Below are 25175 nucleotides of genomic sequence, written 5' to 3' on the forward strand. Positions count from 1 at the left end.
TGTGTGGCAGGTGTGTGTGTGTGGCAGGTGTGATGTGGACCTCTCCCTTATATGATACAGAAACTATACATTATAGTTTGAAATGTTTCAGTTCGATGCGATACATTAATATTTGCGTTAACACATTTGTTTTCTAAATTCTGCTGCTGATGGAGCTCATGAGCTGGGGCCTCTGAGCTGGACCTCTCTGAGCTGGGCCTCTCTGAGCTGGGGCCTCTGAGCTGGGGCCTCTCTGAGCTGGGCCTCTCTGAGCTGGGGCCTCTCTGAGCTGGACCTCTCTGAGCTGGGCCTCTCTGAGCTGGGGCCTCTCTGAGCTGGGGCCTCTCTGAGCTGGGGCCTCTCTGAGCTGGGGCCTCTCTGAGCTGGGGCCTCTCTGAGCTGGGGCCTCTCTGAGCTCTGTGTGAGTGTAAATGATTGATGTCTATGGTGTGTACCTGATCTAGGGATGCAAAGGGTTGGAATCTTTCTGGTAATGTTCCATGGCAAGTTAAGCCGGGAATTTGGGGAATTTTGCTTCAATTCGTCAAAAAGGTTTAAAACAGTGAACATAACAGTGAACCTTTTTTGTGGGATACACATAAGGCATTTCTAGGTCTTGTGGTATATTTTGGTTGAACTATCCCCAATTCAATGGAATTGCAACCCTCTGCATGTAAGGGAAACTAGGCATCTACCAGCCCACACTGTTCCATCACATGTACAGCTGATTCTCAAGAGATGCTATTGAGCCCACACTACTACACTGTCTGAGCCAAGGACTACATGCTTTCTGGTAAGTTTTGATACTGGGTGGGGTGAATATATTTTATATGACATGATTTTTTGTTAACTAGTAAATAGTAGCCTACAACAAAGTGTGTTTAAATCATTTCTAATTTGTTAACAATTTCTGCTAGTTCGTTTTTGCTACGATGTGTGATTTAGCTGTCTTGACCTTGCTAACTGAGTGTTGAAACATGTATGGAAACAGGTGAATTATTATAAAACATGTATCTTACAAATGAGTTGTTTTAATCTAACTGCTTAAATATTTATCTGTACAGGGAATTGTATTTGATTGTTTTTTTAACAATTTTTTTCCTAATTTTTACAGGAAAATGCCACGAGCACTATCTGATGAGGAGACATTTCACTGCAGCTACTGTAGAAGGAAAAGCTGTGTACATTTGCAAATACTGTGCCAAATCATATGTGAAGAATGCAACAAAGATCCAGAATCATCTGGCCAAGAGCATAAAATTCCCTCAGCGCTCACAACAAGTAACCTCTGACAAAAGTCCCTCTACTTCTATTCGAGGTGAAAATGATGAATCTGACACCTTATCGATACCAACAGCTCATGGGCCTCCTGGAATCAGAAGTGTTTATGACTCAATGGAGAAATGTAGTCAGAGAAATGCTGATGAATGTCTTGCTCGAAGCGGTGTAGGCAAACTGGTTCACCTCTGATGCTCACAGGCCATGTGTATTGGAAGAGATTTCATGAAGGTTCTTTGCCCAGCATGCACCATTCCAACCAGGTATGCTTTATTACTCATTTGCTGGATGCAAAAGTTCAACAGAGTTCAAGTGAAGGTCAAGTAAATCATAGAGAAAGCAGACTGTATTGCAATCATCTCTGATGGGTGGTTGAATGTTCGTGGGCAAGGAATAATTAACTATATCATCTCCACCCCTCAACTAGTATTCTACAAGAGCACAGACACAAGGGACAACAGACACACCGGTCTCTACATTGCAGATGAGCTGAAGGCAGTCATCAATGACCTTGGACCACAGAAGGTATTTGCACTGGTGACAGACAATGCTGAGAACATGAAGGCTGCTTGGTCTAAAGTGGAAGAGTCCTGCCCTCACATCACACCCATTGGCTGTGCTGCTCATGCATTTAATCTGCTCCTCAAGGACATCATGGCACTGAAAACACTGGATACACTCTACAAGAGAGCCAAGGCAAATGGTTAGGTATGTGAAGGGTCATCAAGTTATAGCAGTAAATCTACCTCACCAAGCAAAGTGAGAAGAATAATCGCACCCCATTTAAGCTACCCAGCAAAACCCATTGGGGTGGTGTTGTCATCATGTTTGACAGTCTCCTGGAGGGGAAGGAGTCTCTCCAAGAAATGGTCATATCACAGTCTGCCGATATGGACAGCCCCATCAAGAGGATCCTCCTAGATGATGTATTTTTTGAGTGTTAATCAGCCTGAAACTCCTGAAACCTATAGCAGTAGCCATTGCACAGATTGAGGGAGACAATGCCATCCTGTCTGATGTTCAGACTCTGCTTGCAGATGTAAGAGAAGAAATATATACTGCCCTGGCCTCTTCACTGTTGCTCCAAGCAGAGGAAACTGCAGTTCTGAAATGCCTCAAAAAGTGTGAAGACTTCTGCCTGAAGCCCATTCACGCATCAGTGTAGATGTTGGACCTCAAGTCTGCTGGCAAGAGCATCCTGTCTGGTGCAGAGATCAACAAGGCCTATGGTGTCATCACTACCACATCTCGCCACATTGGCCTGGATGAGGGCAAGGTTCTTGGCAGTCTGGCCAAGTACACTTCCAAGCAAGGGCTTTGGGATGGAGATGCAGTATGGCAGTCGTGCCAACATATCTCATCAGCCACCTGGTGGAAGGACTATGTCGATCTGAGGCTCTTTCCCCTGTTGCCTCAATCATCCTCCAAATCCCACCAACATCAGCCGCCTCGGAGCACAACTGGTCCTTGTTTGGGAACACACACACCAAAGCACACAACAGGCTGACCAATACAAGGGTTGAAAAATTGGTGGCCATCTGGGCAAAGTTAAGGCTTTTTGAGCCTGACGACAAGCCATCCTCAACAAGGTTGGAAAGTGACAGTGAAGATGAGGCAGTCTGATGTTCAAGTGGTGTGGACATTGAGGAGGTCCAGGGAGAAGACATGGGAGCCTGAGAGGAAGACAACCAAAGCTTGAGTTTCTAGACTATCATTTTACAGATGTATGTTGATAATGTTTTTGGGAGATGCGATGGATCATTGGGGATCATTCAATATTCCCTTTCTTTTGTTGTTCAGTGAAATCATCCCATGTCAAGTCATTTAATTAAAGTTCAATTCATAACTAAATTATATATTTTTTATTTCTATTTGAAGAATTTAATGATTTTCAATGGTCTACTTATCATTCTGTCTCCATATGATACGGTAAATATATCCAATGCAAAAAACATCTACATTTAAATTATATTAATTTGCATATATTTCCGTTAATTCCCACGGAACGTTTCCACCTCTGAATAATCTGATCTGATCCATAAGGGAAACTAGGCATCTACCAGTCCACTGTCAGAATAGGGAGGGACAATGTACCCTTTGTTCCCCCCCCCCCCCCCCCCCCCCACTTTGGATCTGAAATCTCTATCGTCCACTAATTAACAGAGATTAAGTGTTTGAGCTAGTAATGTATTAATATTTATAAATTAACAATGACATGGCCTATATATATATATATATATATATATATATATATATATAGCAGGACTTTTGATCTCACCCCCATGTCAAAATCAAATGGTTTTTGACCGTTTCTAAGTTTTTCAAGTGATCTCGTCTGCTGTGCTCCTCAAAAAAGTAATTTCTGTCCTCGCTATGAAATGATAAACTTTTACTCTCAAAAAAATGACCGTATACACTGATTGTTTAAAGCGGCAGTATGTACCTTTTTTGGGGTGACACGGCCAAATTCACCTAGAAATGTGAGTTATAGATCTGTCATTCTAATTAAAAGCACAACTCCGAAGTGGTAGATCTGTTCTATGTACTCTATTTCTATGCTTCCCTTGCGTCTTTTACTTTCTGTTTTGGATCGGTTTGGGGTCCTTGTATCTTAAACATTTGAATCAGGGACCGATAAATGTTGGTGAAACAAATGTTTTTTGCATTTGTTTGTGTGAGTGTGTGCAGCCTATGTGTGTATGTCCTTGTGTGTTTTCTAAACCAGCCTCATCCCCTGTCCTATAGGCGTGGCCGTGGTAAGGCAGCAGCACCGCCAGCAGCCAAAGAGGAGTCTGAGGAGGAGATGGAGACACCGGCTGAGGAAGAAGAGGAGGAGCAGGAGGAAGTGGAGAAGGAGGAAGAACAGACCACTCCTAAAGTAAAGGAAACTTCAACTCTGAACCCTAACCTTTTACCCCTAAACCTTTTAACCCTCAATAGGATATGCAGAAACTTAACCCTTTTGGTATCTTACCAGATGTATGTTCTGACCAGCTCTGTCTGTCAGGGTAATGCCAGTTCAGGAAGTACACTGAAATTCCCATTCTCTTCTTTTCCTTCTCAATTAGCAAGAGGTGGAATTTGAATCTTGTTTACTTTCTAGATTTAACTGGGATTTAAATGCTATTGACCCTTTTGCTGTCTGGCTATTTGTTCTATGTTGAAGATATCCCCTCAGGCTGTTTGTCCGTAAAAACTCACGGACACTAGAGAAGCCTAACCAAGTTTAATTCTCCCCAAAGGGTTCGACACAGCTGTATATTCAGACAGAAGAAATGGATGCCCCCGTGGTGGTATTCATACCCCACTTTGGGCGGAGTCTCCTCCTCATCTCTAAACATGACATCCTTCCTGCTAAGCAGGAAACTAAATGATATGTGGTGGTATTCATACCCCACTTTGGGCGGAGTCTCCTCCTCATCTCTAAACATGACATCCTTCCTGCTAAGCAGGGAACTAAGTGATATGAGCCTTCAAACAGTTTCTCCCCTTTATCAGTACATTCACATGTGATCGTTTCCCCTGCACCCAGCCCCTCCCAAGCTTCCTTATGGTATACCTCATGTCTCAGGTGTAACTAATGATCCTCTACTCTGAGTATAACCATGTTCAAAGTTTACTCCAGAATCCAACACTACATGACCAGAAGTATGTGGACACCAGCTCGTTGAACATCTCATTCCAAGGTCATGGACATGAATATGGAGTTGGTCCCCCATTTTGCAGCAATAACAGCCTCCACTCTTCTGAGAAGACTTTCCACTAGATGTTGGAACATTGCTGCTATAACAGCCTCCTCTCTTCTGGGAAGGCTTTCTACTAGATGTTGGAACATTTCTGTGGGGACTTGCTTCCATTCAGCCACAATATGTTAGTGAGGTCGGGCACTGATGTTGGGTGATTAGGCCTGGCTCGCAGTCGACGTTCCAATTCATCCAAAAGGTGTTGGTTGGGTTGAGGTGAGGTCAGGGCTCTGTGCAGGCCAGTTAAGTTCTTACACACCGATCTCGACAAACCATTTCTGTTTGGACCTCGCTTTGTGTGTGGGGGCATTGTCATGCTGAAACAGGAAAGGGCCTTCCCCAAACTGTTGCCACAAAGTTGGAAGCACAGAATCGTCTAGAATGTCATTGTATGCTGTAGTGTTAAGATTTCCCTTCACTGGAACTAAGGGGCCTGAACCATAGTGGTCCTTCTGTAGCTCAGTTGGTAGAGCCTGGCGCTTGTAACGCCAGGGTAGTGGGTTCGATCCCAGGGACCACCCATACGTAGAATGTATGCACACATGACTGTAAGTCGCTTTGGATAAAAGCGTCTGCTAAATGGCATATATTATTATTATTATATTTAAAAAACAGCCCCAGACCATTATTCCTCCTCCACCAAACTTTACAGTTAGCACTATGATTTGGGGAAGGTAGCGTTCTCCTGGCATCCGCCAAACCCAGATTAGTCCGTCAGACTGTCAGATGGTGAAGTGTGATTCATCACTCCAGAGAACACGTTTCCTCTGCTTCAGAGTCCAATGGCGGTGGGCTTTACACCCCACCCCTCCAGCCGACGCTTGGCATGAAATATATTAATTTTTTTATGAATGGCATTTTTTTATCTCGTGACAAATTGCCAGCTGGCCACCCTTGCAAACAAACAAACATTACAAAAATTCAGTGTGATAATTATTTTTCCGGCGTTTTTCTTCAATCCGCATAAATAGTTTGAATTCAATTGAAAAATCAAATCTATACATAATAGTGAATAAGGTTATCCAAACAATAATTAATGCATTTGCAACATTTCTAAAAACTTGTTTTGTCATTATGGGGTATTATTTAATCCATTTTAGAATGAAGCTGTAACGAAACTAAATGTGGAAAAGGCGGAAGGGGTCTGAATACTTTCCAAATGACCCATATACAGATAGTAAATACAGATAGTAAATACAGATAGTAAATACAGATAGTGAATATAGATAGTGAATATAGATAGTAAATACAGATAGTAAATACAGATAGTAAATACAGATAGTAAATACAGATAGTGAATATAGATAGTAAATACAGATAGTAAATACAGATAGTAAATACAGATAGTAAATACAGATAGTGAATACAGATAGTAAATACAGATAGTAAATACAGATAGTAAATATAGATAGTAAATATAGATAGTAAATACAGACAGTAAATAAAGACAGCAAATAAAGACAGTAAATACAGATAGTGAATACAGATAGTGAATACAGATAGTAAATACAGATAGTAAATACAGATAGTAAATACAGATAGTGAATATAGATAGTGAATACAGATAGTGAATACAGATAGTAAATACAGATAGTGAATATAGATAGTAAATACAGATAGTGAATACAGATAGTAAATACAGATAGTAAATACAGATAGTGAATATAGATAGTGAATACAGATAGTGAATACAGATAGTAAATACAGATAGTGAATACAGATAGTGAATACAGATAGTGAATACAGATAGTGAATACAGATAGTAAATACAGATAGTGAATACAGATAGTGAATACAGATAGTAAATACAGATAGTAAATACAGATAGTGAATACAGATAATGAATACAGATAGTAAATACAGATAGTAAATACAGACAGTAAATACAGACAGTAAATACAGACAGTAAATACAGACAGTAAATAAAGACAGTAAATAAAGACAGCAAATACAGATAGTAAATACAGATAGTAAATACAGATAGTAAATACAGATGGTGAATACAGATGGTGAATATAGATGGTGAATACAGATAGTAAATACAGACAGTAAATACAGACAGCAAATACAGACAGTAAATACAGATAGTAAATACAGATGGTGAATACAGATGGTGAATACAGATGGTGAATACAGACAGTAAATACAGACAGTAAATACAGACAGTAAATAAAGACAGCAAATAAAGACAGTAAATACAGATAGTAAATACAGATAGTAAATACAGATAGTGAATACAGAAAAATAATACGGAAGGTAGCCCTTTTTATTCAAGGTTCTTGTCTAAATATTCCGCAAAACGCAAATACACAACGGGCAAAAAAACATTTGTTTTTCTCCTCATCACTCAGCTACATGATACCAGGGTATATCTGGTGGTCTGTCTCCATAATACCAGGGTATATCTGGTGGTCTGTCTCCATAATACCAGGGTATATCTGGTGGTCTGTCTCCATAATACCAGGGTATATCTGGTGGTCTGTCTCCATAATACCAGGGTATATCTGGTGGTCTGTCTCCATAATACCAGGGTATATCTGGTGGTCTGTCTCCTCATGACTACATAATACCAGGGTATATCTGGTCTGTCTCCTCATGACTACATAATACCAGGGTATATCTGGTGGTCTGTCTCCTCATGACTACATAATACCAGGGTATATCTGGTGGTCTGTCTCCATAATACCAGGGTATATCTGGTGGTCTGTCTCCTCGTGACTACATAATACCAGGGTATATCTGGTGGTCTGTCTCCTCGTGACTACATAATACCAGGGTATATCTGGTGGTCTGTCTCCTCGTGACTACATAATACCAGGGTATATCTGGTCTGTCTCCTCATGACTACATAATACCAGGGTATATCTGGTGGTCTGTCTCCATAATACCAGGGTATATCTGGTGGTCTGTCTCCTCATGACTACATAATACCAGGGTATATCTGGTCTGTCTCCTCATGACTACATAATACCAGGGTATATCTGGTGGTCTGTCTCCTCATGACTACATAATACCAGGGTATATCTGGTGGTCTTTCTGGAATAAGGACAAGTGTCTGTCGTGGTCAAAAGGGCAATAGAGGATAAGATATTTTGTTCTCTATTTCTTCGAGGTGACAATAGTTAGTCCTTCCTCTTCCATTTCACCACAATACCGACCTGTTTTGATACTCAGGGACGATAGCGATCTCTTGTTCTTAGGTAGGTTGTACATAATATATCTCTCACACATTAATTCACCCTTAAACTAAATATTCTCAATTTGGGACTATGATTAATCTCCTCCATCCATTTCTTTTTCATATTTCATCAACAGTTTTTAATTTTTTATAAAATCTGTCTCCTTTAACTTGGCATCTTAAGCTTGTGTTCAGCTGCTCGGCCATGGAAACCCATTTCATGAAGCTCCCGACGAACAGTTATTGTGCTGACGTTGCTTCCAGAGCTAGTTTTGAAATCGGTAGTGAGTGTTGCAACCGAGGACAGATGATTTTTACACGCTTCAGCACTCTGAGGTCCCGTTCTGTGAGCTTGTGTGGCCTACCACTTCGCAGCTGAGCCGTTGTTGCTCCTAGACATTTCCACTTCACAATAATAGCACTTGCAGTTGACCGGGGCATTTCTAGCGGGGCAGAAAGTTGACGAACTGTCTTGTTGGAAAGGTGGCATCCTATGACGGTGCCACGTTGAAAGTCACAGCTCTTCAGTAAGGCCACTCTACTGTCAGTGTTTGTCTATGGAGATTGCATGGCTGTGCTCGATTTTATACACCTGTCAGCAACGGGCTGAAATAGCCGAATCCACTAATTTGAAGGGGTGTCAACATACACTATATATACACACACAGAAGTATGTTGAGTATTAGTTGGTTAAACATCAGACTGACTGTTGATTGGTTAAACATCAGACTGACTGTTGATTGGTTAAACATCAGACTGACTGTTGATTGGTTAAACATCAAACTGACTGTTGATTGGTTAAACATCAGACTGACTGTTGATTGGTTAAACATCAGACTGACTGTTGATTGGTTAAACATCAGACTGACTGTTGATTGGTTAAACATCAGACTGACTGTTGATTGGTTAAACATCAGACTGACTGTTGATTGGTTAAACATCAGACTGACTGTTGATTGGTTAAACATCAGACTGACTTTTGATTGGTTCCACAGGGTCGACGGAAGACTGGAGGAAGAAAAAGATGAACAGAGGACAAGAAAAAAAGGGAAGGAGAGAGAGAGAGGTGGAGTGGATCCTTGGACACTTGTCTTGCCTTCTCTAAAGGAGAGAGGGAGCGAAGGATAGATGGAGAGAGTGGAAGATGGGAGGGATGGAGATTAGACTTTTCTGAACTTTTCATACGCTTACGCTCCTACCTTTACACACACACACACACACACACACACACACACACACACACACACACACACACACACACACACACACACACACACACACACACACACACACACACACACACACACACACACACACACACACACACACACACACACACACACACACACACACACACTCTTATAACATCAGTATCAATAACCGTAAGTTGTTTTTGTGATGCATTGTGATATTGTTCACCACATCTGTTCGAGAGAGAGAGAGAGCGATCTCAAATGATGAAGATCCCATGAGTTGTAAATAGTATCTTTCATGTCTGTGTTATGGTTGTTTTGTTGATTGACTGACTGGGTGCTGTTGTATAGCTTTTAGTTCCTGTCTGTTCCAAATGGTACTGTATTCCCTATATATAGTGCTCTACTCTGGTCTCTGGTCAACAAGAGTGCACAGTATAGGGAATAGGGTGTTATTTTGGCCCCGGATCTGAAAGTGCGCTACTTGTTTTACCCTCAAAATGAAATCAGTTTTTAAACAAGGCCTTTCAGCAATACTGTCGTTTTGTCATGTTCCCCTCTGTGTCCTCTTCGCCTGAACCCTGACTTCAACTGAACCCTGACTTCAACTGAACCCTGACTTCAACTGAACCCTGACTTCAACTGAACCCTGACTTCAACTGAACCCTGACTTCAACTGAACCCTGACTTCAACTGAACCCTGACTTCAACTGAACCCTGACTTCAACTGAACCCTGACATCAACTGAACCCTGACTTCAACTGAACCCTGACTTCAACTGAACCCTGACTTCACCTGAACCCTGACTTCACCTGAACCCTGACTTCAACTGAACCCTGACTTCAACTGAACCCTGACATCAACTGAACCCTGACTTCAACTGAACCCTGACTTCAACTGAACCCTGACTTCAACTGAACCCTGACTTCAACTGAACCCTGACTTCAACTGAACCCTGACTTCAACTGAACCCTGACTTCAACTGAACCCTGACATCAACTGAACCCTGACTTCAACTGAACCCTGAATTCACCTGAAAATCCTGACTTCAATTGAAAACCCTGACTTCACCTGAAATCCTGACTTCACCTGAAAATCCTGACTTCACCTGAAAATCCTGACTTCACCTGAAAATCCTGACTTCACCTGAAAATCCTGACTTCACCTGAAAATCCTGACATTAGATTTCCCGTACATTTACTATTTTACTCTTTTGTGAAGTCAATCATGTAATTTTTCCTTTGTAGTTTTTTAACAACAAAAAAAGTCAATTGGTTTGTTTACAGCATTGTATATTCACGCCTTGTTGAGTTGTCGTTTTTGTTTTTTTAAACCCTCTGGGAGAAAATTTCAGAAAACTGTCGGAATGTTGAATGTTTATTATAAATCAATAAAGTTTTAGTGTTCGTTCCATTTGACACCTGGCTGGCACCTCCTGCTCTGATCAGATGTGGTTTTAGTCTGGATAACGCTGCGTTAGAGACTTGGTCTAGGTCACAAATGGTATCCTATATAGTCCACTACTTCTGACCAGAGGCTATAGGGCAGTGAGCATACCACCCTTCATACCACTGCTGGCTTGTCCCAAATGGCACCCTATATAGTCCACTACTTCTGACCAGAGGCTATAGGGCAGTGAGCATACCACCCTTCATACCACTGCTGGCTTGCTTCTGAAGCTAAGCAGGGTTGGTCCTGGTCAGTCCCTGGATGGGAGACCAGATGCTGCTGGAAGTTGTGTTGCAGGGCCAGTAGGAGGCACTCTTCCCTCTGGTCTAAAAAATATATATGGCAATACCCCAGGGCAGTGATTGGGGACATTGCCCTGTGATGGGACGTTTAAACAGGTGTCCTGACTGTGGTCACTAAAGATCCCATGGCATTTATCGTAAGAGTAAGGGTGTTAACCCTGGTGTTCTGGTTAAATTCCCAATCTGGCCCTCATACCATCATTGCCACCTAATCATCCCCCCCAGTTTCCAATTGGCTCATTCATCCCTGTAACTATTCCCCAGGTTGTTGCTGTAAACGAGAACGTGTTCTCAGTCAACTCAACGGTCCCTGGTCAAATGTGCACTAGATAAGGAAACCTGTGCCACTGGCGATGCAGATACATACCCCACTTTGGGTGGAGTCTCCTCATCCCTAGATAAGGAAACCATTGGCGATGCAGATCGCGTCACATCCACCCAGTCAGCTCCTGTTTGTCTCTGTCGTATCGATAAAGTTGTCCATACAACCAGACTTTCTGTGGTTTCTCTATGTATACACTCACATTGTGTTGATTTTCTTTTTGTCACTCCTACTACACACTGCAACTTCCTCAATCCTCTGTAGACAGTTTACAAAGTAAAGCAGTATGTAGGGTATAGTGTGCAGGCTTAACATGTGGGATCAGTTGCTATGGGAACTGGCCTCCTAGTTACAAGTACAATTTAAGTGTTTTTATTGTCATATGTTATGTTTTGTCTGTCTCATCCACCACCATGAAAAACAGACGGACACCATCGAACACATTCCCCAAAGAGAGGAGGTTCACAGAGTGAGGTGATTATGCTGTGGGCCTCAAGACCACCCAGGTTTCCTGAACAGCAACCCCACTCTTCTGCAGCTTCAGGTGAGGGAAACTCCTGGTGGGAGAGGGCAGGTCGTCCCCTCTGGGTCGTTTCCCATCCACACTTCTCGTAATGGAGTCTGATGTCCACAGCGTAATGCAGCACAGTTCCCCTGGTGGATTGATTTGATATGAGTCCAAATGAAAGCATCAGGACGGGTCATTTCAGGAAGTACACAAATTCAGGAATTCAAATACTCTAAATGTTTTTTTAAATTGGGAAAAAGTTGAATTTGAATTGAAGTTTGGTTTACTTTATAAATTGCAGTGTAATTGACCCCAACCCTGGAAATTATTATGGAAGCCTTCTTCATCTCAGGTTCTCCATGCCCTCTAGACCTCCTTTCTCTTCCCCCTTATTCATCTCAGGTTCTCCGTGGCCTCTAGACCTCCTTTCTCTTCCCCCTTATTCATCTCAGGTTCTCCATGCCCTCTAGACCTCCTTTCTCTTCCCCCTTATTCATCTCAGGTTCTCCATACCCCTCTAGACCTCCTTTCTCCTCCCCCTTCTTCATCTCAGGTTCTCCATACCCCTCTAGACCTCCTTTCTCCTCCCCCTTCTTCATCTCAGGTTCTCCATACCCCTCTAGACCTCCTTTCTCCTCCCCCTTCTTCATCTCAGGTTCTCTAGACCTCCTTTCTCCTCCCCCTTCTTCATCTCAGGTTCTCCATACCCCTCTAGACCTCCTTTCTCCTCCCCCTTCTTCATCTCAGGTTCTCTAGACCTCCTTTCTCCTCCCCTTCTTCATCTCAGGTTCTCCATACCCCTCTAGACCTCCTTTCTCCTCCCCTTCTTCATCTCAGGTTCTCCATACCCCCTAGACCTCCTTTCTCCTCCCCCTTCTTCATCTCAGGTCCTCTGTGGCCTCTAGACCTCCTTTCTCCTCCCCCTTCTTCATCTCAGGTTCTCCGTGGCCTCTAGACCTCCTTTCTCCTCCCCCTTCTTCATCTCAGGTTCTCCATACCCCCTAGACCTCCTTTCTCCTCCCCCTTCTTCATCTCAGGTTCTCTGTGGCCTCTAGACCTCCTTTCTCCTCCCCCTTCTTCATCTCAGGTTCTCCATACCCCCTAGACCTCCTTTCTCCTCCCCCTTCTTCATCTCAGGTTCTCTGTGGCCTCTAGACCTCCTTTCTCCTCCCCTTCTTCATCTCAGGTTCTCCGTGGCCTCTAGACCTCCTTTTCTCTCCCCCTTCTTCATCTCAGGTTCTCCATACCCCCTAGACCTCCTTTCTCCTCCCCCTTCATCTCAGGTTCTCCATGCCCTCTAGACCTCCTTTCTCTTCCCCCTTATTCATCTCAGGTTCTCCATGCCCTCTAGACCTCCTTTCTCTTCCCCCTTATTCATCTCAGGTTCTCCATGCCCTCTAGACCTCCTTTCTCCTCCCCTTCTTCATCTCAGGTTCTCCATACCCTCTAGACCTCCTTTCTCCTCCCCTTCTTCATCTCAGGTTCTCCTACCCCTCTAGACCTCCTTTCTCCTCCCCTTCTTCATCTCAGGTTCTCCATGCCCCCCCTAGACCTCCTTTCTCCTCCCCCTTCTTCATCTCAGGTTCTCTGTGGCCTCTAGACCTCCTTTCTCCTCCCCCTTCTTCATCTCAGGTTCTCCGTGCCCCCCAGACCTCCTTTCTCCTCCCTCTTTTTCATCTCAGGTTCTCCATACCCCCTAGACCTCCTTTCTCCTCCCCCTTCATCTCAGGTTCTCTGTGGCCTCTAGACCTCCTTTCTCCTCCCCTTCTTCATCTCAGGTTCTCCATACCCCCTAGACCTCCTTTCTCCTCCCCCTTCATCTCAGGTTCTCTGTGGCCTCTAGACCTCCTTTCTCCTCCCCCTTCTTCATCTCAGGTTCTCCATACCCCCTAGACCTCCTTTCTCCTCCCCCTTCATCTCAGGTTCTCTGTGGCCTCTAGACCTCCTTTCTCCTCCCCCTTCTTCATCTCAGGTTCTCCATACCCCCTAGACCTCCTTTCTCCTCCCTCTTCATCTCAGGTTCTCCATACCCCCTAGACCTCCTTTCTCCTCCCTCTTCTTCATCTCAGGTTCTCCATACCCCCTAGACCTCCTTTCTCCTCCCTCTTCTTCATCTCAGGTTCTCTGTGCCCCCCCAGACCTCCTTTCTCCTACCTCTTCTTCATCTTCTCCTCCCTCTGCCTCAGTTGCTCACGGAACTCTTCAACCCTGGAATGAGATGATACTTAAAAAGGAATTGTAAAACGTATGGTTAAGTCAGTGGTCTAAATGAAGGGTTAAGGTTTAGAAGCTAGGGTACGGCGATGGTCAAGGTTAGGTATAGTTTCAGTGAGGTTAGGGACAGGCTTAAACAGTGTCCTTCCATGTGTAAAACACAAAGAAATCTACTGTTTTATTTTGTTTGTTCTCCACCACTTTTCTTTTCTTACTAGCACTGATTTAACTGCTTTACTGAGGAACACACTGAAATGTGCTGGTCTTACACGTGTGTTTGGGCTCATCTAGCCTCATACAGTGTGGGGGGAAAGTATTTGATCCCCTGCTGATTTTGTACGTTTGCCCACTGACAAAGAAATGATCAGTCTATAATTTTAATGGTAGGTTTATTTGAACAGTGAGAGATAGAATATCAACAAAAAAATTGAGCAAAACGCATGTCAAAAATGTTATAAATTGATTTGTATTTTAATGAGGGAAATACGTATTTGACCCCTCTGCAAAACATGACTTGTGCTCTGAACACAACCAACCCTCTCACGTGTGTCCTGAACACAACCAACCCTCTCACGTGTGTCCTGAACACAACAAACCCTCTCACGTGTGTCCTGAACACAACCAACCCTCTCACGTGTGTCCTGAACACAACCAACCCTCTCACGTGTGTCCTGAACACAACAAACCCTCTCACATGTATTTACCAGGAGCTGATCTCATCTAGCCTCATATGTACCAGGAACTGATCTCATCTAGCCTCATATGTACCAGGAACTGATCTCATCTAGCCTCATATGTACCAGGAGCTGATCTCATCTAGCCTCATATGTACCAGGAACTGATCTCATCTAGCCTCATATGTACCAGGAACTGATCTCATCTAGCCTCATATGTACCAGGAGCTGATCTCATCTAGCCTCATATGTACCAGGAACTGATCTCATCTAGCCTCATATGTACCAGGAGCTGATCTCATCTAGCCTCATATGTACCAGGAACTGATCTCATCTAGCCTCATATGTACCAGGAACTGATCTCATCTAGCCTCATATGTACCAGGAACTGATCTCATCTAGCCTCATATGTACCAGGAACTGATCTCATCAAGCATAATTACGTACCAGGAGCTGATCTCATCTAGCCTCATATGTACCAGGAGCTGATCTCATCAAGCATAATTACGTACCAGGAGCTGATCTCATCTAGCCTCATATGTACCAGGAGCTGATCTCATCAGGGCAGTGGGTAATTACGGACCAGGAGTTGATCTCATGACTGTAAGCCTGGATATGCACCAGGAATTATTATTATTATTAGCCTTATATGTACCAGGAGCTGATCTCATCTAGCCTCATATGTACCAGGAGTTGGTCTTTATTTACCTTTATTTAACTAGGCAAGTCAGTTACGAACAAATTCTTCTTTCATCTCATCTAACTTCATATGTACCAGGAGCTGATCTCATCTTGCCTCATATGTACCAGGAGTTGGTCTTTATTTACCTTTATTTAACTAGGCAAGTCAGTTACGAACAAATTCTTCTTTCATCTCATCTAGCCTCATATGTACCAGGAGCTGATCTCATCTAGCCCCATATGTACCAGGAGCTGATCTCATCTAGCCCCATATGTACCAGGAGCTGATCTCATCTAGCCTCATATGTACCAGGAGCTGATCTCATCTAGCCTCATGTGTACCAGGAGCTGATCTCATCTAGCCTCATATGCACCAGGAGCTGATCTCATCAAGCCTCATATGCACCAGGAGCTGATCTCATCAAGCCTCATATGCACCAGGAGCTGATCTCATCTAGCCTCATATGTACCAGGAGCTGATCTCATCTAGCCTCATGTGTACCAGGAGCTGATCTCATCTAGCCTCATGTGTACCAGGAGCTGATCTGACCCTTCTGACCTAGTGGTTAGAGTGTAGGGATGGCAGGTAGCCTAGCGGTTAGAGTGTAGGGGCGGCAGGTAGCCTAGCGGTTAGAGTGTAGGGGCGGCAGGTAGCCTAGCGGTTAGAGTGTAGAGACGGCAGGTAGCCTAGCGGTTAGAGTGTAGGGGCGGCAGGTAGCCTAGCGGTTAGAGTGTAGGGGCGGCAGGTAGCCTAGCGGTTAGAGTGTAGGGGCGGCAGGTAGCCTAGCGGTTAGAGTGTAGGGGCGGCAGGTAGCCTAGCGGTTAGAGTGTAGGGGCGGCAGGTAGCCTAGCGGTTAGAGTGTAGGGGCGGCAGGTAGCCTAGCGGTTAGAGTGTAGGGGCGGCAGGTAGCCTAGCGGTTAGAGTGTAGGGGCGGCAGGTAGCCTAGCGGTTAGAGTGTAGGGGCGGCAGGTAGCCTAGCGGTTAGAGTGTAGGGGCGGCAGGTAGCCTAGCGGTTAGAGTGTAGGGGCGGCAGGTAGCCTAGCGGTTAGAGTGTAGGGGCGGCAGGTAGCCTAGCGGTTAGAGTGTAGGGGCGGCAGGTAGCCTAGCGGTTAGAGTGTAGGGGCGGCAGGTAGCCTAGCGGTTAGAGTGTAGGGGCGGCAGGTAGCCTAGCGGTTAGAGTGTAGGGGCGGCAGGTAGCCTAGCGGTTAGAGTGTAGGGGCGGCAGGTAGCCTAGCGGTTAGAGTGTAGGGGCGGCAGGTAGCCTAGCGGTTAGAGTGTAGAGACGGCAGGTATCCTAGCGGTTAGAGTGTAGAGACGGCAGGTAGCCTAGCGGTTAGAGTGTAGAGACGGCAGGTAGCCTAGCGGTTAGAGTGTAGAGACGACAGGTAGCCTAGCGGTTAGAGTGTAGAGACGGCAGGTAGCCTAGCGGTTAGAGTGTAGAGACGGCAGGTAGCCTAGCGGTTAGAGTGTAGAGACGGCAGGTAGCCTAGCGGTTAGAGTGTAGAGACGGCAGGTAGCCTAGCGGTTAGAGTGTAGAGACGGCAGGTAGCCTAGCGGTTAGAGTGTAGGGACGGCAGGTAGCCTAGTGGTTAGAGTGTAGGGATGGCAGGTAGCCTAGTGGTTAGAGTGTAGGGATGGTAAGTAGCCTAGCGGTTAGAGTGGGGGGGCGGCAGGTAGCCTAGCGGTTAGAGTGTAGGGGAGGCAGGTAGCCTAGCGGTTAGAGTGTAGGGGCGGCAGGTAGCCTAGCGGTTAGAGTGTAGGGATGGCAGGTAGCCTAGTGGTTAGAGTGTAGGGATGGTAAGTAGCCTAGCGGTTAGAGTGGGGGGGCGGCAGGTAACCTAGTGGTTAGAGCATTGGGCTAGTAACCGAAACGTTGCTGGATCGAATCCCCGAGTTCATCCCTGGAACAAGGCAGTTAACCCACTGTTCCCTGGGCGCCGAAGACGTGGATGTCGATTTAAGGCAGCCCTCTGCACCTCTCTGACTTTCATGCCAGCAACCCCGGCTCGCTTCTCTGTCTCTCTGTTCGTTACAAAATGTTTATTTTAATGTTTACAAAACATTAAGAATATCTTCCTAATGTTGAGTTGCACCTCCTTTTGCCCTCAGAACAGCCTCAATTCATCGGAGCATGAAGCTCTGCAAGGTGTCAAAAGATGCTGGCCCACGTTGACTCCAATGCTTCCCACAGTTGTGTCAAGTTGGCTGGATGTCCTTTGGGTGTGTGTTTTTTATATTTCCGTGCGCGTGTGTCCAGGTGGAGACCCCACCCAGGTTGTGGACACCTGTGTGTTTGTGTGTCCAGGTGGAGACCCCACCCAGGTTGTGGACACCAGTGTGTTTGTGTGTCCAGGTGGAGACCCCACCCAGGTTGTGGACACCAGTGTGTTTGTGTGTCCAGGTGGAGACCCCACCCAGGTTGTTGACACCAGTGTGTTTGTGTGTCCAGGTGGAGACCCCACCCAGGTTGTGGACACCAGTGTGTTTGTGTGTCCAGGTGGAGACCCCACCCAGGTTGTGGACACCAGTGTGTTTGTGTGTCCAGGTGGAGACCCCACCCAGGTTGTGGACACCAGTGTGTTTGTGTGTCCAGGTGGAGACCCCACCCAGGTTGTGGACACCAGTGTGTTTGTGTGTCCAGGTGGAGACCCCACCCAGGTTGTGGACACCTGTGTGTTTGTGTGGATCAGAGAGCTGAGGCTCTAGAGGAGTTCCAGGACCCGCCCCTCCACCAGGCACAGCACTGTGCAGACTATGCTACCATTGACCAGCAGGTGGCGCTCTTTCTTCTGCTCTACATGTATACAGAGTTCCTAATGGCAACCTATTCCCTATCCAACTGGCACCCTGTTCCCTATCCAACTGGCACCCTGTTCCCTATCCAACTGGCAACCTGTTCCCTATCCAACTGGCAACCTGTTCCCTATCCAACTGGCACCCTGTTCCCTATCCAACTGGCAACCTATTCCCTATCCAACTGGCAACCTATTCCCTATCCAAATGGCAACCTATTCCCTATCCAAATGGCAACCTATTCCCTATTAAAACTGGCACCCTATTCCCTATCCAACTGGCACCCTATTCCCTATCCAACTGGCATCCTATTCCAGTATAACCAGTAAAACTAGTAAACAGTAAAACTGAGAAAAGATTGTTTTTAAGTGTTTTGCTGTCCAGCCAAATATGGTGTACATGTAGGTAGATAAGTGATAATGCACTGATGCATTATCTCATTATAAAGTCATATTATATACATATCAACCATGACCACCGATCTGACCTACGACCCCTTAAAATATTGATACTGCCCCCCTACCTTGGTATGAACTTAAACAACTATATGCAAAAGCAAAGTGAAGTTTTGTGGCGGATTAATCATAATGAGTTTGGTAACATAGATAATTAAGATGTCTTTATCTGCATAATATGCTTATGTGATATACTTGTTATTAGAATGTATCCCTTTGGACTCTGGTGTTGCCAGTTGTACTTCCTCCCTCAGCTGGGGCTCAGTCACCTGGGGCCCAGAGAGGGGAGAGGTCAGGCTTGTCTTTCACATGTCCCTGGTGCTATGCAGAATATCCGAAAGGGAAGATTGGAACAATGTCTTCATATGTGAATGTGTCTTTACCTATTCTTAAACCATGTGAAGGGATGGTTGTGATTAATGGGGAACCAATTACTTGTCTCCACAATGTCTGTGCGCAAGTCACTCCCTCCTTTTCCCACTAGGGGGAGGTGTATGTCAGTGTCTGGAACCATTGTATGTCCTCTCTGATGTTGCACTTATCCTGGGATAGTGTATGACCTAGAGGCTCACTCCCCTCAGTGAGCTTGTCCAAGAGAGGGGTCAAGAGGGGGTTTACTTGAGATGGAAGTATCTAGAGTTGATAATTGATAAATGCCATTGGATTAGTTGGTGTTTTTGTACTATGAAGTACCAGGAACGAGATTAGAACCTTATCTGAGGGACCAAACTGAACGATAATTTCTAGCGAATGTTATCTGGCTTAAGGGATACTCGTTTCTTCAGAAAAAGTATTTCTTTGTGAACAGTTCCTAAGATCTGTGGTTCGTCATGTAAATTAAGAGGGGTGTATCTTGGCTATAAAATACTTTTGTATTTTTCTGTAGTCACTTCTCAACGGTTCATTAGAAATAGTGAATTGTTGAAAGTCAAATTGCTTTTGCAAAGCTTATCATTATTATTAAAGATGTACTTTAAGTATAACTCTGACTGGTGTGTAGTTTGTAACTCTCCTCTTTTGGTAAAGCAGAAACACGCCACCACACTATCTAGAAATCCAAACGTGTTGATCCATCTTTCTGGTTGTTTGGAGAATTCTAACTACATTCCAACTGTATTTAATGGTTTTATGTAGTATTGTTTTAAATGTTGTATTGAAGTAACCTTCAAGCATTTTTTCGCTATAAGGTAAGAACTATTTCATCACAGAGAATGTGTCACGGTCGTCCTCTTCATCTGAAGAGGAGAGGCGAGAAGGATCGGAGGACCAAATTGCGGCGTGGTTTGTGTTCATCATGAATTTTAATAAAGAAAACACTGAAACACTATACAAAAACAAAATAACAACCGTGAAGCTAATGTGAGCTGCGCTGAAACAAGCCATCAACATAGACAATCACCCACAAACAAACAGTGCAACCCAGGCTACCTAAGTATGATTCTCAATCAGAGACAACTAATGACACCTGCCTCTGATTGAGAACCATACTAGGCCGAAACATAGAAATACCCCAAAACATAGAAAAACAAACATAGACTGCCCACCCCAACTCACGCCCTGACCATACTAAATAACGACAAAACAAAGGAAATAAAGATCAGAATGTTTAAACTTTTTAAGAAATATTTGACTTAGTTTAACTATCATTATAAACACTGTAAATTGCTTTATGTTAGCTAGCTATTAAATATTTTGTTTGCTATCTTTCTTACCATTATCTGGGTATTTGCGTTTCATAATTTCTCAGCAGGATTGTGCTATGTTTATAGATCGCTGGCTATCTCACGGTGTCGTGTGTCATGATCGGGATCGGGACGGCCTGAACTCGGAGCCTGATAGATTACCAGTCAAAACATGACAGAACAAAGCCAGACTGCAGACTGCACTTATTAACTTCACTTACTGCTGTTTACGTGGATTTTTTTACTGTGATTTTGTAGCTACTTCAAATATGTCACTCCATGTTCTCTGAAACGGACGACAATTGAACCAGGACACTTTGTCACAAGAAAAAAACAAAACACAAACCTGATTTCGGGTATTAACTCATCATTTACAAAATGTGTAACAACAATTTGCAATTCTCCCGCAGAATAGCTGTACACATAATCCCAATTCTTCTTTATGGATTACATTTGAACATTTCCTTCTTTTAGGGCGTGAACTTGTATGGTCAGATTGAATCACAACAGCTAATTTAACAATACTAGTTATAAATCTTGTTGACATTCGTCCAAAGACACCCTTGACTTGCATTACACTCTCACTGCAGAATACTTTTGTCATTAAATCATGTGACTTAGAGAAAAGGATTCCTGTAAACACAACCTGCTTCTAAGCAGGAAATAAGTTACGGAGGAACCAGAAGTATCTGTTTGATAGTAACCCTGAATTTTTTTCTTTTAATTTTACATTTATTTAACAAAGTCAGTTAAGAACGACAGATTTGTACCTTGTCAGCTCGGGGATTTGAACTTGCAACCTTTCGTTTACTAGTCCAACACTCTAACCACTAGACTACCCTGCCGCCCCAATGATGATGATGGATGATGAATGTGTGAACTATCTTGTCATCTTTTTTTGGCTAACAACAATATGAAGTGTTACTTTACCTACTTCCTGAACGACCAGGGAGCGCTTCGGCCTGTATGGCCCTGTCCAGGATGAGGCCATCCTTAAGGCCTCTCTGTCCCAGTACCTGAACCTCATCCAGCACAACCTCAATTACCTCGACTAACCGGTGCCCCAGCACATTCACTCTGTACCGGTACCAGCCTGTATATAGCCTCGCTATTGTTATTTTACTGCTGCTCTTTAATTATTTGTTACTTTTATCTCTTATTTTTGGGAGGTATTTTTCTTTAAACTGCATTCTTGGTTAAAGCCCTGTAAGTAAGCATTTCTCTTTAAGGTCTACTACGCCTGTTGTATTCAGCATTTCTCTTTAAGGTCTACTACGCCTGTTGTATTCAGCATTTCTCTTTAAGGTCTACTACGCCTGTTGTATTCAGCATTTCTCTTTAAGGTCTACTACGCCTGTTGTATTCAGCATTTCTCTTTAAGGTCTACTACGCCTGTTGTATTCAGCATTTCTCTTTAAGGTCTACTACGCCTGTTGTATTCAGCATTTCTCTTTAAGGTCTACTACACCTGTTGTATTCAGCATTTCTCTTTAAGGTCTACTACACCTGTTGTATTCAGCATTTCTCTTTAAGGTCTACTACACCTGTTGTATTCAGCATTTCAGGTCTACTACGCCTGTTGTATTCAGCATTTCACTGTAAGGTCTACTACGCCTGTTGTATTCAGCATTTCTCTTTAAGGTCTACTACACCTGTTGTATTCAGCATTTCTCTTTAAGGTCTACTACACCTGTTGTATTCAGCATTTCTCTTTAAGGTCTACTACGCCTGTTGTATTCAGCATTTCTCTTTAAGGTCTACTACGCCTGTTGTATTCAGCATTTCTCTTTAAGGTCTACTACACCTGTTGTATTCAGCATTTCTCTTTAAGGTCTACTACACCTGTTGTATTCAGCATTTCACTGTAAGGTCTACTACACCTGTTGTATTCAGCATTTCACTGTAAGCTCTACTACACCTGTTGTATTCAGCATTTCTCTTTAAGGTCTACTACGCCTGTTGTATTTGGTGCATGTGACAAATAACATTTGATTTGACAACGAGATTCCACCTCCAGTGGGCCCCTGCATCATGCTGTAGAGCCCCAGCCGGCCCGGGATGTCCGGTCCTGGCTAAGAGGCCTGTGGTGGGGTTCCTGTCTGGTGGGGTCAGAGGTCCTGGTGGGGTTCCTGTCTCCGGTGGGGTCAGAGGTCCTGATGGGGTTCCTGTCTTGTGGTAGGGTCAGAGGTCCTGGTGGGATTCCTGTCTCCGGTGGGGTCAGAGGTCCTGGTGGGGTTCCTGTCTCTGGTGGGGTCAGAGGTCCTGGTGGGGTTCCTGTCTTGTGGTAGGGTCAGAGGTTCTGGTGTGATTCCTGTCTCTGGTGGGGTTCCTGTCTCTGGTGGGGTCAGAGGTCCTGGTGGGATTCCTGTTTCTGGTGTTGTCAGAGGTCCTGGTGGGGTTCCTGTCTCCAGCGGGGTCAGAGGTCCTGGTGGGGTTCCTGTCTTGTGGTAGGGTCAGAGGTCCTGGTGGGATTCCTGTCTCTGGTGGGGTCAGAGATCCTGGTAGTGTTCAAAGACACAGACAAACAGACTCCGGGTAGAAGAAGAAACTCCAAAGATGAAGGTCCAGACAGTAAGTTGAAAACTTTAATTAAAAAAGATCTAATAAGTGAATATTTACCAATAATGTTGCCCTTTCCTGCAGTCAAATGGCTAAATCACCATCTAGTGGCATCATGGGCGGAATATTATTGATCTATTTCATAATTTCATAATTAATAAACATATATATTTTTTTAAACAGCCAAAAATATGGTGTTTCTATGTCAGTCTTCTGTGATGTATATAAAGTGTAATATTGGGATGAAAACTCAACATCGAATACTATTATACTAATTCTACTTTATATCTGACATGGTACAGGTGTCTCCTTTCTTTAAGCCCTTAACCGTGTGTGTGAGGTGTAGACTTTTGTTTCAAAGTAGATTTGTTTAAGACTACCAAGAAACACTCGTGTGTCCCTGATTTAGCCCACTACAGTAAAAGGTTAATCAAATAGTTATATTTGTTGTGCGTTGATTATCCACATTTCAAGATGGCAGCCAGTAGTGAAAAGGAATGATTATTCAAATACATTTACATTTGTTATGGGATTCCCATTACTAAGTAGTGTTTTAAAAACACAACAGCAAGACTTGCTTATGTGATTACAAACCATGATGTGACCGTTTGTCATGTTTTCTCTCTTCTCTGTTCTCTCCTGTAGTGACCAGGATTGTGCTGGTGGGGAAGACAGGCGCTGGGAAAAGCTCTTCAGGAAACACCATTCTGGGGAGGAAGGCTTTCAGAGATGCCAAATCTAGCAAATCTGTGACACAAGAGTGTTGCAAGGAGACAGGAGAGGTGGCAGGGAGACAGGTAGTGATAGTGGACACACCTGGTATATTTGACACTAACCGTCCTGACAGTGACTTGAAGACAGAGATCAGTAAATGTATCAACATGACGTCACCTGGTCCCCAGGTGTAATCGTATTGGTCTTAGATGTGGGCCCTTTCACAGAAGAGGAACAGAACGCGGTTAAGAAAATCAGGGTGCTGTTTGGAGAAGAAGCTGAAAGGTATACCATGATTCTCTTCACCCATGGAGATGAGTTGGATGATGGCGGCATTGAGCAGTATGTCCATGAAGCTCAGGAAGATCTCAAGACACTTGTAGAGCAGTGTGGTGGAAGGTACCATGTTTTTGACAACACCAAGGTGGAAAACAGGGGACAAGTGCTGGATTTCCTGAAGAAAATTGACCACATGGTGGAAGTAAATGGCCAAGACCACTACACCAACAACATGTACGAGGAGGTGGAGAGAAAGATTTGTCACAAGAAGGAAGAGTTGAGGAAGCACTATGAAGAAGAACTACGGAAGCTACAAGACCAAGAGTACCAACTGCCTCTGGAATACCAGGAGAAAAGTAAGACGCTACGGGAAGACATTGAGGCACTAAAGGAATCACTTCAAGACAAAGAAAAGAAACTTAGACTTGAAGTCTCTGGAGCAAAACAAGATCCCGTGGATCGTTGAACATATACTTTATTATGAGATGAAGTTGAGGGCTGTGAGAGAGGAAGCAGAACAAATACAACTTAACAAAGAAATATCAACAGACGTTTGTAGCAAGTTACAAGACCTCCATCTTACACAATCAAGTGTTGAATGATAAACATTTGAGGGGTTGTTTGTAAACGTGTGAAAACGGTTAAACATCAACTCTCTGCTTTAATCTGAGGTTATTGTGAAGCATTATCATACAGTATACAATTTGAGCCTGTTTTTTTAACATAAAACAACAAATGCAAGAGGAGTAAACAAGAGGAGTAAACAAGAGGCGTAAACAAGAGGCGTAAACAAGAGGCGTAAACAAGAGGCGTAAACAAGAGGCGTAAACAAGAGGCGTAAACAAGAGGAGTAAACAAGAGGCGTAAACAAGAGGCGTAAACAAGAGGCGTAAACAAGAGGCGTAAACAAGAGGAGTAAACAAGAGGAGTAAACAAGAGGCGTAAACAAGAGGCGTAAACAAGAGGAGTAAACAAGAGGAGTAAACAAGAGGCGTAAACAAGAGGAGTAAACAAGAGGCGTAAACAAGAGGAGTAAACAAGAGGCGTAAACAAGAGGAGTAAACAAGAGGCGTAAACAAGAGGAGTAAACAAGAGGAGTAAACAAGAGGCGTAAACAAGAGGCGTAAACAAGAGGCGTAAACAAGAGGCGTAAACAAGAGGCGTAAACAAG

The 25175-nt window shown here is 44.0% G+C and overlaps 1 protein-coding gene across 1 annotated transcript in view; it reads left to right on the top strand.

Moving 5' to 3' along the window:
- Positions 1-10789, top strand: part of pds5b (PDS5 cohesin associated factor B) — a 101565-nt gene extending 90776 nt beyond the window's left edge. The window contains exons 34-35 of the mRNA XM_046316885.1: positions 4003-4135; positions 9174-10789. Of these exons, the coding sequence (XP_046172841.1) occupies positions 4003-4135; positions 9174-9206 (166 nt within the window). The 3' untranslated portion in view covers positions 9207-10789. The remainder of the gene's footprint in view (positions 1-4002; positions 4136-9173) is intronic.
- The last annotated feature ends 14386 nt before the right edge of the window (positions 10790-25175 follow it).

The sequence above is a fragment of the Oncorhynchus gorbuscha genome, linkage group LG20, assembly GCF_021184085.1.
Source record: "Oncorhynchus gorbuscha isolate QuinsamMale2020 ecotype Even-year linkage group LG20, OgorEven_v1.0, whole genome shotgun sequence".
Lineage (NCBI taxonomy): Eukaryota > Metazoa > Chordata > Actinopteri > Salmoniformes > Salmonidae > Oncorhynchus > Oncorhynchus gorbuscha.